This window comes from Carcharodon carcharias, chromosome 14, assembly GCF_017639515.1.
Source record: "Carcharodon carcharias isolate sCarCar2 chromosome 14, sCarCar2.pri, whole genome shotgun sequence".
Lineage (NCBI taxonomy): Eukaryota > Metazoa > Chordata > Chondrichthyes > Lamniformes > Lamnidae > Carcharodon > Carcharodon carcharias.
The window spans coordinates 120,754,163-120,768,941 of NC_054480.1; the positions used below are offsets into that span (position 1 = coordinate 120,754,163).

At 44.1% G+C, this 14,779-nt stretch overlaps 1 protein-coding gene across 1 annotated transcript in view; it reads right to left on the reverse strand.

The window, feature by feature from the left end:
• Positions 1 to 1,200: 1,200 nt before the first annotated feature.
• LOC121287600 (mucin-16-like) overlaps positions 1,201 to 14,779 on the reverse strand; it is a 34,742-nt gene continuing 21,163 nt past the window's right edge. Inside the window, exons 14-19 of the mRNA XM_041205527.1 lie at positions 12,476 to 12,645; positions 10,362 to 10,534; positions 9,860 to 9,927; positions 7,711 to 7,871; positions 4,468 to 4,580; positions 1,201 to 2,064 (exon numbers count right to left, since the gene is read on the reverse strand). Coding sequence (XP_041061461.1) covers positions 1,972 to 2,064; positions 4,468 to 4,580; positions 7,711 to 7,871; positions 9,860 to 9,927; positions 10,362 to 10,534; positions 12,476 to 12,645 — 778 coding nt within the window. The 3' untranslated portion in view covers positions 1,201 to 1,971. The remainder of the gene's footprint in view (positions 2,065 to 4,467; positions 4,581 to 7,710; positions 7,872 to 9,859; positions 9,928 to 10,361; positions 10,535 to 12,475; positions 12,646 to 14,779) is intronic.

The window sequence follows — 14,779 nt, forward strand, 5'->3', positions numbered from 1 at the left end:
GCTTTGGGATGTTCTCAAACAGAAATGAAAATGAATTATTTTATCTTCAATGCTACTCCTTGTAGCCCATATTGTTAATGGATGCGATTGCCCTCTCTCCAGACTTCCTGTCCTTATTAAGGAACCTCCTCGTTGACCAACTGCTCCAATCTCTTTTCATCTGGCAACATACACACATAGAGGAGGATTTTTCCCTCGGCGGGGGCAATTGGGATGCCGACCGCCGTCCACAGTCGGGGCCAGACTGCAATTTCATGCTGGTAGGCTCAGTGCTGCCTGTGTTGGGGGTTGGGGGGGGAGGGGGGGCGAGCACTAACTGCGCGCATGCACACGGGTGCATGCTAGAAAAGCTTCCTGAGACACAGAGCTGCCTCAGGGAGATGAACATTTTACAAAATAAAAAATAAAAAGTTCTAAAATGTTATAAAACATGTCCCCTCATGTGACTCTGTCACACGAGGAGGGACATGTTATAAATGAAATTTTAAAATTTTTATTTGCTGTTGGAAACCTCATCCAATGCAAAGGCTGCTTGGCCTTTCCGCCTGCCCGCCAACTGTTAGGTTGGATGGGCAGTGAAAAATTTCTTTCAATTACCTTTTTAAGGTCCTTACTGGGCCTTTTAATTGTTGGCTGGCGTGCTGCCAATTTCGGCGCACACCCGCCGACCGAAATATCACGCATGTGTAGGATGACGTCGGGATGCTCATCACACGTCATTTTATGCTGTCAGGTTGGGCGCACGCCTGCCCAACAAGCTAAATTTCTCCCCATAATTTTCCATACATACATATTCCTTGCACAAATAATTGTGGATGTCATGGCTTTACCCAATGTTTAAAGATGGGTCATCGATTGTTTAAGTGTTTACACTTCTCCTTCTGACCAAAGATCAGCTTTTAAGTATAATTAACTTCAAGTTTGAGTTGCATTGACATCAGAATGATGATCAGTTTATCAATCAGGATTGTCTGCTTATCTTACATTTAGTACTTTAACCTCTAACCTAAAAGTTATATACCTAAAACTTAGTTATACTCTAACATATGTGAATTATGAACTAGATATTTGCAATGGTACAAAATAAGGAAATGTTACAAAGCATAGTTTATTCTTGGATGCCAGAACTTACAAAAATAGAGTACTTTGTAAATTTTCAGATCCCAGAAAATTACAGTTTATATAAATACATTTGTCTATTTATTATGTAATCTAAATTATCTCACATACTCTATTATAAATATATAATGGAATTCTTAGATCACAACAGTAATAGTTATTATCTTCGAAGTCTGTGTAAAGATAATTGATAAATATAACATCTGAGATAACGTGGAAGACGTCAGACTGGTGGCAATAAGTTAATGCAACTGATTTACATGAGTAACCTATGACTCAGAAACTTTTTGACACTTTTGACAGTGTCTTGTTTAACATTAGGAATTCCACTATTCCTTGTGTGCCATACTCCAAGTCAACTTTTAAATGTATCCCTGTAGAATGTAGAACATCTGAAGTCTATATGCTTTTATTGGAATATGACTAATAAGGAAAGTGAAATGAGCAATGACAGCACAACAATAAAACACCTTAGTCGATTACTTCCTAGTTATAAGGTAGTTTACACTGAGTCAATATTCAGTACAAAAAAGATCTGCAAGTCTGAGGCAAATCTTTGAATGGTACAATATATCTAATTTAGTTATTGAAGTTTCTATTGAAGTCGTATATTTATCACAACTTAGTTCCTTTTCTTTTAAAATAGTTAACTGAAACCATGATTTCTGCTGATATTTGTAATTATCACTGTTTCTATTTTATTATGGATTCATCTTTTTGGCAGAATTTAGTTTTCAGTGAAAAGTATACATCCTTGATTTTGAGCTCAATACGACATAATAACTAAATAAATATAGTCATGTTCTTCTACTTTAATTGCTCCATAATTTGCATGATATGTGATATTTTTTATCAGTAGTATTTCTGATGTGGAAAGTAGATTCCTGCAGGGTTTTGTAATGTGTCATAGGATCCATGATACTTCTTTTTTAGACATAATGCAATCTGAAAGATTAAAATGTTATGTTAGTAAAATATCAGATATTTCAATTTTCACCATTATATAAATTCTATAGATAAAATTCTGTGGCATTATCTGTGTCTATCACTGTGAACTGCCTTTCTCTCTCTCTTTTACAGTTTGCTTTGTTAAATAAAGGTTATTGTACTATATTCTGCAGGTTGCATTTTTAAAATTGAATAGCTGAAGGACAATTTTTTGTGATACAAAATACATGGGCTGAATTTTACCATGGGTTTCGGGACCCTGGCATCAGGGTAAAAAGCAGGTCCCAAGCCTGCACTTGCTGGCAGTGAAATGGGCTCAGAGATTTCAATTAGAGACAGGCTCCTCCTGATGCTGCTGGCCCAAACAGAGGACCTGCAGTCCTGAAGCCTCAGCAACACACCCAGGAAAGGTGGGCACTGCTTGGGCAAGTTGGAGACCTTGGGCTTCCTCCAAACAGAGGTGCCCTCAGACAGGTAATTAAAAATTAAATTTCAAATGGTCGAGGAGGAATCACAGAGCATGCTCCACTTGGTGGAATCAGTAGAGCTCCGGGGACTGTCCTTCTTGCCCTTGGCTCACTCTGTGGGGTGTGGAGACTTTGGCTCTGATGGCCTCCTGGATTGCTGTTGGAAGGCCGCCTCCATAAAGCTGGCCTCCCGAGATGGTGGGGGCCACTCTGCCATTCACACAATGCCAGCAACTATGTAAAATGGTGCTTAATTGGATCTTTGATTATGGAAATCAGCTGCCACTTCTGTAGAGTATACAGTTGGTCTGCTTGCAGCACTCCACTGGGAAATGTCCCTGGCAGCAGCACAATGACAGGGAGCTGTCCCAATGCAGTTCCCTGCAATTTTTAAAATTCACACGTTTTGGGCTGAATTTTTTGCCTGTCGGGCGGGTGGGCCCAACCCAATCTCTGGCGAGCGGGGAGCCGATCCCCACCGGAGAAGTGGGCCCCGCCGCCATTTTAAGTGGGCGGGCCAATTAAGGCCTGTCCAGCGTGATGTCCGCCAAAAAGCACTATGCCCTTCCTGTGTAGGCTTGGGTGGGGGGGCGGGGGGATTCCCCAAATGCGAGAATGCGCTCTTTCGCGCATGCGCGCAAAAAAGCGCATATCTCCCTGAGGCAAAGTGCTGCCTCAGGGAGATCGCTGAAAGGTTTTCAAACTTTAAAAATAGAAAAATAAAAAAAAATCATTAACACGTCACCCTGATGTGACAATGTCACACAAGATGGGACATGTTAATAAATTACACAAAAACTTTAATAAACTTTTTAAAAACCGACATAAAACCTCATCTCGCTGGTGGATGAGGTTTCATGTTTTATCAGAAGCCCGCTGGGGCTCCTGGCCTGCCCGCCAACCTTAAGTTTGGATGGGCAGGTCCTTTAATTGTTTTAATTATCCTGTCAATGGCTTCAATTGGCCATTGACAGGTCGGCGGCAGATAGCTGATTTTGCTGTGCCCCCGCCTTCCTGAATATTTAAATGGGGCAGGATGACGTCGGGAGAAACCCCCGACATCATCCTGCGTCATTTTCGCGTCGGCGAGCGGGCCTTGCCCCTTCTCGCCGATGGAAAAATTCAGCCCTTTGCTGCTAGAGTTCATGGACCTGTGTTAAAAAGCTTGAACGTTGGAATATCAAGGATCACAGATTTAAGGCTGTTCCAAATTTTCTTCCCTGTGAAAACAAAAGTTATCAAGGATAGGTTTCTGTCATTAGTTCAACCTCCACTGCTCATTCAAGCCAGTTAAAGATTTGGGAGGTGCTGTTAATGTTGATTGGGAGGTCTTGTGGTGCAGTTTTAAAACTTTCATGAAACCTCATCCCGCCTGTGGATGAGGTTTCATGATAAATGCAAAGGCCGCCTGGGCTCTTCGCCCGCCCACCAACCTTAAGGTTGGACGGGCTGCTCAGTTAAGGATTTTAATTGATATTTAAATGGCCTTTATAGGCCTTTGACAGTTCGGTGGGCGCACAGCCGACTCCAGTGCGTGCCTGCCGAACTGAAGATCTGAATGACACTTGATGACACTGGGACGCAAGCCCGACGTCACCGCACATCATTTTAAGCGTCGGTGAGCAGGGCCCGCACCCGCACGCTGACCTGAAGATTCTGGTGTGTTTTTGTTTCATCTTAAAACCGGGCTTTTCTTGAAATAACTTACTCCTTCTTAAGAACAACCAACAGATTGTCATGTTAAGTACAGAATACAATGTTCAAATAAACCTTGACGACAATCCTTGTGACTGCATTGATCAATGAACATAAATATGCCTCCATGCTGGCCTTGGTCATACACTCGGATTATTTTCCATTATATGCTGCACATTTCTCGATGTCAGCATTGTAATGAGAACCTGCACAATATTGAAAACTGGGACATACTTACCAATAAACATAAGAGGAATAACAGAAATAGAATGAGCAGTATGCCCAGCACGATCAGTATGATTCCCCAATATGGTATTTCTATTCTGCCAGTGAAGACTGGTGCTTTAGCTTCTGCAAAAAATAAATACAGAACAATTAATAGTGAAATGTAATTGAATAATAATTTGTCCCTCCCTCTGATGCATCATAATTTAAATGAGTGTGCAGTGTTTACCCAGTTAGCTAATGGTTTTGGAACTACCTGGGGTAATTCTGCAATCTTGAACTTCAAGTGGGGCCAGTTAAAGGGAATTGGAGTCAGAGATAGAGGACAGGATTTTCCATTATGGGTCGAGACTCCCTATGTCCGGGCTGAATGCGGGTCCCAACTTGCACCATTACAGGGGTAGTCATTCAACATTGATTTTGCCTGGATTAGCCAATTAGTGGTTGGAGAGCTGCCTCACCATCCAATTAAAGATGTTGGGTGGGCTCTTGAAGCAGGATGGGTCAATTGGAGGCCCCTCCATCTTGAGATGCTGTCTCAGCACTTCCAAAGAATTTTAATTTTTAAAAAACAGTCAGAGCTGCAGGACTACCACTATGGAGGGGAAAGCACTATAGGGTGCCCTGCAGCTACACCTGTGGCCAGATCGGTGAGGATTTGGGGAGGGGGGGTGGTGGTGGGAGGAGAGGAGCCTCAAAGTCATCCTAGTACACTGGACGCCAGTCTGCTGTGGGGAGGCCTCCTCAGCAGCCACTGTGCTCCTGATGCCAAGGGATCCCACAGGTTGACTGGAATTTTCCAGTTGGCTTCTGAAAATGGCCTTAATTGGTTTTTAATTACCTTAACAAGCTACCCACCGCTGGCAGGCAGGTAGCCATTCCACCCCCAAAACAACCTTTCTGAAAATGGCTTGGGTGTGGGATGGTGTCTACAAGCCAGCATGCTACTGGTGGTGTAAGATTACGCGCCTGGATGCCTATCTTAATTCCCAACCCACGTCAGGGGCAAAATCTTGTCCAGAATTACAAAACTTAGTCCTGATTCTCTGAGCAAGGTTCCCCACTGGAAGAGTGGTATTTAATGGAGATGACGGGGCCATACTGTGACCCTTGTTGCCTCTTTTTGGGAAGGCACTCAGGCACTTCATCGGGATCAAGGAAGCACAAGTTCCGCCTTCTGAGAGCTGCTGGCCAGTTAGAGGCCGCCAGCTGTTGTTGCAGGCAACACGCCTGGGGAGGTGGGAGCTGCTGCCGGTACTATACCCACCCGAAGCCTAGGATCGCTGAGGGATCCAGGCACAGGTGAGTGATAGTGGGAGGGGCTCATGGTGGGGGAGGGATGTGGCAGAAAGCGCAGGGAGTGTATCCCAGCAGGCCCCACCTTCCAATGCCAGATGCCTTGATCATGCACTGAGGACCTCTGAATGAGGGACCTCCCTGGAAGCCCACAATCGACCTCGAAAGGGTTTGCTTTTCAGGCTCTCTCACGGCGAGTCACCCACCCACACTGTGTTAATACCAGCAGAGGTGAGATGAGGCCCTTATGTGGGCATTAATTTCCCACTTAAGGACCTCAATTGGTGGCAGGGCAGGATGGCTGTCCACAGGTCTTCCCGCCATGCCTTTATTGGGACAGAGGTGGGAAGGCAGTGGGGTCCCCACCCACCACCCTCCCACCTGATTAAATGCCCCCTGCCATCAACCCACCACAGGAGAGGGCATTAAGTTCTGCCCAAAGTGTGGGTTCAAGGAATATCCTTTGTATGGCCTTATTTGAATGAATTCAGATAAACGTATGGAAGAAAACATTTGGCAATCAGTATTTCACAAATAATGGAAAATTGCTTTGGAAAGATTCTTGACTCTGAAATTGTGTGAAAAGTCAAATGCAGTGCTGCCCTTGCCCTGTTCTGAGGTTGCAATTGAGGCTGAAGCTCATGATGGATTTCAATGAGGAAAGACTTTGGGAAGCTGGGATGTCTGATACACTGTTCCTCACAGCGATTCAGGTTGGAGAATTGCTCCCTGAACACCCTGGTGATTAGGACCTCCTGCTGACGGCTCTTCTTCCCCTCCTTCCTCTTTGAATAGCTTGGCCTGTTTCGTGTCCCCACTGCATATCTTTCCTGTCATGCCATATTCCAAGACGAATGCCCACACACCACTCCCTGTAGATTTTTGTAGCTTTAGTCAACTCTAGAAGCCACCAACCACTTTTACAAACACAGCAACAGTCAGCAGAAATCAATCAGCGACCAAATGATAGTCGTTCTTGGTGCCTTTAAATAGTGCTACTGGGGGCTCCTTCCTGCTACTGAATGCATGTTCTGCAGTATGAGCTTAAGAGAGGGCATTGGCTGGACCACTGAGCTCCAAAATGGCAGTGCTGGCATCAAATCATTGCTACACATTGACTGACATCACAATATGCCTACTCTTTTTTTTTACCCCATGTTCTCTGCGTGTGCACTAACACACTAATGATATTAGTACCTGGTGAGGCTCGCATCAGAACTGCGTGCTATGGACACCATTTTGGAGGTAAAATGTCACTTGGAGCACTAACAAACTGGGGGCAAAGGAGGTAAATTTTGTGGCCGCAGAGTCTGAACCAGGAAGTGTAAGTTAAGAGTTAATTCAAAATTTCCAAGAACAAGTGACTCCTGCATTATACTACTGCTGTTCTGTAGATGCTCAGTTGAAATCATTTTGAATTTAATTTTCCTTAAAATTGCAACATGTAAAATACATTCTTTTTACAATTAAATGTAATTCAACATTTCATCTATTTTGCAGAAATCATGTTGGTTATGACATTATCTTGAAAGCTATTTTTAAAAGTTGTTGACAGGCTTAACATTTATAAGAAAAAAAACTAACTTTACAACACAAATGTTTATTGCTAATTAAATACATCCCAAAACCTGAAAAGATAAAAACAAATTGATATTACTAATGATTGCTGGAAAGCTCTCTCAGAATCTTGCTCTTGATGAGCAGATGTGTCTCCATGAGAATCTATAAACATCACCTTTGTAATGAGCTGTGTAACTCATTAATACCAGATTTGGCTCTCTTGATAGGAACTAAACAATCCTGTTCAACACTACTAAGTAACTCAACCAAATGCCCCCAAAGAACAATTACTTCTGTCTACATTATGCAGGATAATGAACCAGCCTAGAATAGCATTAATTAATGATCAACATGGAATGATGGAAACTACAAATAAATACAATTAAAGTCGATACTTTACCCACTGCCAAACTGTTATTTCGCAACTGGTAGAAGTTTCCAAGCAAGTTTGTTCCATTTGTTCCGGTGGCAAATTCTGTTCTGACTTGTTCTTCTGTCACTGGTTCATTTACAGCAGATGGGTTGAAGTAACACATATAGGTACATTTAACTGATCCGATTCTAATGGAAAGAAAGGAGGAAAATTGATTGTGGAAGGAAACCATTTATAACCTAAATGAGCCGAATAACTTGAGCGCACACATGGGCCAGAATTTTGCGTCCCGTGGGTGGGCGCACACGCGACTACAACGGGTGTCAGATCGCACGAGATGATGTCAGATGAGTGTCCCGAAGTCATCGTGCACTCACATGATATTTCGCTCGGTGTGCGCCCGCCGACGATTAAGCGAACAATTAAGCCCATTAACGGCCCAATTGAAAGCGATTTTTCATGGCCCGTCCAACCTTATGGTTGGCAGATGAGCCAATTTGCCAGGCAGGCTTTACATTATTGATGAAACCTCATCCAAGGGCAGGTTAAAATCTCCATTAGGATTTAAAATGAAAAGAAATATCTGGGGATTTTTTTTTAATGAGGTATGCTTTCAGGTGCTTGATTGTGCTGCGTCGGCATTTTTATCAGCATTTTTGTGCTTTAATCTATTACTTGGAGGTCTGCAGCTCCCTGAGGCAGCACCTGCCGTGATGTCGGCACCCCACCCCCTCCACACTTCCCGTCCCCTAAGGCAGTGCTGGGCCTTTCTCCGGGCGCGTTTCATGCTAGCTGGCCGTTAATTGGCCAGCCAGTGCAAGATTGCGTTCACAGCGCGATCTCAGCTAGGAGCAGGTTTTACGTCCGCTTCCGGCTGGGCCGACTTCGGGTGCACCCCCAGGGTAAAATTCAGGCCACAATGCGCTGATGTACTATTTAAGATTCAGCGATTCAATGGGCGGAATTTTCAGCTTGACGTGCGGGGGGCGGGCCCTACATGTCAGCGGGTAAAATGACGTAGGATGATGTTGGGCAGAACTCCCGATGTCACCCCGCGTCATTTCAATTTTCAGGTCGGCGGGGGCGCAGTTAAATCAGCTGTGCGCCCACCGACCTGTTGACGGCCTATTGAGCCCATTAAAAAACTAATTGAAGTAATTAATGGACTTGCCCATCCAACCTTAAGGTTGGCGAGCAGGCCAGGAGCCCCGGCGGGCTTCAGAAAAAGCATGGAACCTCATCCACGGGCAGGATGAGGTTTCATGAGGGTTTTTAAAAGTTTAATATAAATTTGAATAAGAGTGCTGGACATGTCCCAACTCATGTGACAGTGTCACATGAGGGGACATGTCAGGGAAATTTTATTTTTGTCCATTGACCATTTTTGAATTTGGTGCCGATCTCCCTGAGGCAGCATTTAGCCTCAGGGAGATGAGTGTGCTCTTTCATGCGCATGCGCATGCGCATGCGCGAAAGAGCGCTCTCCCGGCTCAGGGAATCTCCCCCCGCCTGCAGAGGGAGCGCATAGTGCTCCCTGGTGGACGTCACGCTGGACGGGCCTTAATTGGCCCGTCCAGGTAAAATGGCGGCACGCCCCCGATCGCCCATACGCACCTGCTCCTGAACATCCCCCCCAACAGGCAGAAAATCCTGCCCAATATAAATAACAATTGTCTGCACATCAAGTTAACTTTGAATCAACATATCTCCTCAATTTCAAAATATTTGTACATGTGCAACAAATATCATAATAATTGTTCTGTAATTTTCACTGCTTTATTATGCAGTGTACTCTGGAGAAAGTTAGAATTCCATCTTACACTACAGCACAGTTTGAGAATACATTCTTGGTCAAATTTTCATGTCTTTACATCGCATTTGAAACAGATTACAGGGCATAGTGGATCAAAAAACTCTCTTATGCTCTATAAATCTGTGCTACACAAAGGAATAGTTTAACTGTAAGTTGTTAGTATGTAATAATCTCTTAAGGGTGGAATTTTATAGCCCCTCCTGCGGCCTGGATTTTCTGGCCGCATTCCCACCGTGACGAGGCCATAAAATTCCACCCATAGTTCACAAATCAGATTTGGATTCTGTTTAAGTGCTCAATATATTAAGGGAATTTCTTTGTTTTATCTCAGTAGAGCCTAACATGCAAAGTAAACCATCTTACCTCAGTCCTGTAACTTTACAGATGCGGTAGCTGTCCTTTAAAAAGCTGTTTTTATACAGCTCATTAAGCTGCAAAACATGTACAATAGTAAGTACAGATTGCACAACTTTCAAAAAATATGTTATAAATCTAACAGAAAATGTTGAAGATTCATGAAGATTTTTAACCACAATACATATATTAAGAATATTTGTACATGTGCAACAAATATCATAATAATTGTTCTGTAATTTTCACTGCTTTATTATGCAGTGTACTCTGGAGAAAGTTAGAATTCCATCTTACACTACAGCACAGTTTGAGAATACATTCTTGGTCAAATTTTCATGTCTTTACATCGCATTTGAAACAGATTACAGGGCATAGTGGATCAAAAAACTCTCTTATGCTCTATAAATCTGTGCTACAGATTTAACAGTTCACTCAGAAAACAAAGTAATTGTTGCATTTGGTTTTCTGCACAAGTTTAAATTTCAAACAGTGACTGTAAAATAATCTTTACCATTCTGGTAACATTAGCAACAATGCTTTGATATTCAAGGGAATTGGGGTCATTAAGTGCTTCAGTGAAATTTCTGTTTATTATTGTGAAGTTAAGCTCAAAAGACAAGTCTCCTTCTCGGACTGCAGGTGAAGATATAATTGGTGTTGTAGTTGGTTCCAATTCTTGATAACCTGAAATTAAGATGTGAAATGTAAATCTCTTACCCACAGTTTCAGCAAGAATATCACTTATAATTGAAGATCTTAATTTTTTTAAATATTTGCTTCTGCGATGTGGGCGTCGCCAACTAAGCCAGCATTTATTTCCCATCCCTAATTGCCCTTGGTGAGGTGCTCCTTCTTGAACCACTGCAGTCCACGTAGTGTAGGTACACCCACAGTACTGTTAGGAAGGGGGTTCCAGAATTTTGACCAAGTGCCAGTGAAGGAATGTTGATATAGTTCCAAGTTAGAATGGTGAGTGACTTGGAGGGGAACATGCAGATGGTGGTGTTCCCATGCATCTGCTGCCCTTGTCCTTATGCTACAAAGGAGCCTTGGTGAGTTGCTGCAGTGCATCTTGTGGATGGTGCACACTGCTGCCACTGGCAGTTGAAAATGGAATGCCAGTCAAGCGGGCTGCTTTGTCCTGGATGGTGCCAAGCTTCTTGTGTTTGGGGAATATTCCATCACACTCCTGACAAGTGCCTTGTAGATGGGGGACAGGCTTTGGGGAGTCAGGAGGTGAGTCACTTGCCACAGAATTCCTAGCCTCTGACCTGCTCTTGTAGCCACAGTATTTATATGGCTGGTCCAGTTCAGTTTCTGGTCATTTGTAACCCCCAGGGTGTTGATAGAAGGGGATTCAGTGATGTCTTTGAATGTCATGAGGAGATGGTTAGATTTTCTCTTGTTGGAGATGATCATTGACTGTCACTTGTGTGGCATGAATGTTACTTGCTACTTATCAGCCCAAGCCTGAATGTTGTCCAGGCCTTGCTGAATATGCACATGGACTGAGGAGTCACGAATGGTGCTGAACATTGCGCAATCATCTGCGAACATCCCCACTTTGACCTTATGATGGAGGGAAGGCCATTGATGAAACAGCTGAAGATGATTGGGCCTAGGACACTACCCTGGGGAACTCCTGCAACGATGTCCTGGGAATTTTCTCCTGATTTCCATTGACTTAACTTTGGCTAGGGCTCTTTTTTTTATTCATTTACAGGATGTGGGGTTCACTGGCTGGGCCAGCATTTATTTCCCAGCCCTGATTGCCCTTGAGAAGGTGGTCGTGAGCTGCCTTCTTGAACCATTTACAGCCACAGTGCTGTTAGGGAGGGAGTTCCAGGATTTTGACCCAGCGAAAGTTAAGGAATGCCAATGTATTTCCAAGTCAAGATGGTGAGTGGCTTGGAGGCAAACATCCGGATGGTGGTGTTCCCATCTATCTGCTGCCCTTGTCCTTCAGGATGGTAGCAATCTTGGGTTTGGAAGATACTGCCTAAGTAGCCTTGGTGGGTTTCTGCAGCACATCTTGTAGACTGTACAAACTGCTGCTACTACGTGTCGGTGGTGGAGGGAGTGAATGCTGGTGAAAGGTGTTTCTATCAAGCGGCTGCTTTGCCCTTGATGCTACACTCAGTCAAATGCTACCTTGATGTCAACGGCAGTCACTCTCACCTCATCTCTTGAGTTCAGCTCTTTTGTCTATATTTGGACCAAGGCTCAATTGAGGTCAGGAGCTCAGTGGCCCTGGTGGAATCCAAAATGAGCGTCAATGAACAGGTTATTGCACTATTTTCAAGATTACAAATGGATTCACAATTTGGTTATTTTTTTTCCTGAAAGTAGCTGTAACATACATTGAACCCTTTGTTATCTCTGCTCTCGTGATAATCAGAATGCAGATGCATAAAAACTTTGAGGATCAAACTTAGAGGTCAGTTGGAGGCAGGGCTGCCAACATGTTTTCTTTTGTCTTTTGTCATACTGAGGGCTTTGGGGTTGCATGGTTCATAACTATGAAAAACTATTTGAATGCAACTAGTTTTAAGCTTAGGCTGTGCAAAGGTTGCAGTATTTATTTTGCTTTTGAAGTTAAATCACTTAATTTGAATCGGTACATACCGTTCACGTAAAGGCTGTTTTGGTTTAGTGAATATGCTCCTAATGCTGTGATTTTCTCAGTATTGTCTCTGAACTCATTATAAGCAGTTACTTTATCAACTCCTGGAACAGTGGGATCATTTTTAAAAGAACAGCGTGTTTCAACTTTGGTATTGTCTTGATTTGCAGGACTGTTGAAGGAAAATAGAATGTGAAAATCATTTAAAATACAACACTGATTTATTAGCATTGGAATGCTAATATTTTTAGAAATTGCATTAACAATACATAGGGATCTTTTGAAAAGTAACTAAGGCCACAAATTGTTTTTATGATTACAGTATAATGCTGAAGAAAATGTAGGTTGTCAGATTTAAATTGTCCTGTTGAAGTGGGTAATGTCTACTTTGCTATTTAATTTTCAATAGAATATAAATGCAAATTGCATTGATGAAATGGTCTCCTGAGCTATAATTGGGAGAAACGAGCATCTAGCAATACTTTGCAGCTTCCATGGGCTGAATTTTCCTCCCGTCAGGGGGGACTGTGCAGAGGAGAGCATGAACCCGATTGGTGCCCCGATCAGGTGCGTGCCGCCATTTTATGTGGGCGGGCCAATTAAGGCCTGCCCAATGTGATGCATACGTAGAAGCGCTGAGCGCTCCCTGTGCGGGTGGGGGGGATTCCGAGTTGGGCCTGCACTCTTTCGGGTATGCGCGCAAAAGAGCGCAGAAATCTCCAAGGCACGTCCGTGCCTCAGGGAGATTAGTTTAAGCTTTGAAAAATGTAATAAAGGTAAAAAAAAGAATTTCAAGGGCATGTCCCCTCATGTGAAACTGTCATTAATTTTTTCAAAAAGTTTTATTTACTTAATAAACCCTCCATGAAAACTCATCCCGCCCGTGGATGAGGTTTCATGAAAAATGCGAAGGCCGCCTGGGCTCTTGGCCTGCCCGCCAATCTTAAGTTTGGCCGGGCAGCATTCTTAACAACTCTAATTGCTTTGTTAATGGCCTTAATAAGCCTTTGACAGTTCGGCAGGTACACAGCTGAACTGACAATCTAAATGACACGCTGTGACGTCAGGACACCTGCATCGCCCTGCCCCCACTCGCCAATGGGAAGATTCTTCCCCATGAGGAGAAATTAAATCAGCCCTTCAGCTACCTCAGCAGTTTTTTTACAACTGATTTTTCTCTGGTTAAAGTTTTTAACAAATCATTTTTACATATATTAAAGAGTTTTAGATAGCAAGGGGGAAGTTGCTTTGAAAATCTTTTCCTGACAGTGGTTTAAAGATTCTTTCCAAAGATTATGGTCCTGAAAATCCACAGCTGTTCCGGCAGGCTCCTGCATAAGACCTCCTACTCACCTCAACCAGGCCACTGATGTAAGGAGTGTGGTTAGTTAGGACAGGGAGTCCCTAGGTTAGGAATTGCAGCTCCCTGGCCTTCACTTTGAGCCTGGCACAGCATCAGCAGAGTATACAGGTTTTATCCCTGCAAATTTTGCCAGGATCAGCTGCAGAATTGAGTGGCGGACTAGAGTGTTATAATCATCCCCCATAGATTTTCAAAACCTATGAGTAGAATTTTTCCGACAGCAGGTGGTCTGTTTGGGAGCGGGCGCAGGCTCTGCGCCACCATTTTATGCAGGTGGGCCAGTTAAGGCCCGCCCAGTGTGAGTCACGGCTCCCGAGAACAGAGGAAAGGGGCGGGCGGCGGCGGGAGTCCAATGACTGCCGTGTCCAATGGCAACCTAGCAGTCTGTTTAAAAACGGCGCAGGCAGCCTTTTGAAGGTGCACAGGAGGGTGTCCGAGAGCGCTCTCAGAGAGCAGGTTGGCAGGGCAGTGCCCAGAGATTTTCAGGTGAGTGCCTTGGTGCCCTCCTCGAGGAGGTGGCAGCATGGCGCAACTTCATGGTGCCAACGGACAGGAGGAGGAAGCCCTCCCACATGACAAAGCATGCCTGGGAGGAGGTGGCAGAAAGGGTCAGCTCCCACAATGCAGTGAGATGCACCTGGATGCAGTGCCGCAAGCAGTTCAATGACTTCTTGTGATCGGTAAGGGTGAATACCATGTTGGCATGGGTCACTTAGCACAGCAGTTAGGTTGCCCCCTCCCTGCCCCCGCACCCCCTCATCCACCCAGCTCGGAATTTTTTTATTGCATTCATTCATTCATGGCATGTGGCCTTCGCTGGATGGGCCAGCATTTATTGCCCATGCCTAGTTGCCCCTGAGAAGGTGGTGGTGAGCTGCCTTCTGTATCCTCTGCATATGGTACTCCCACAGTGCTGTTTTGGGGGCGAGCTGCAGGATCTGGA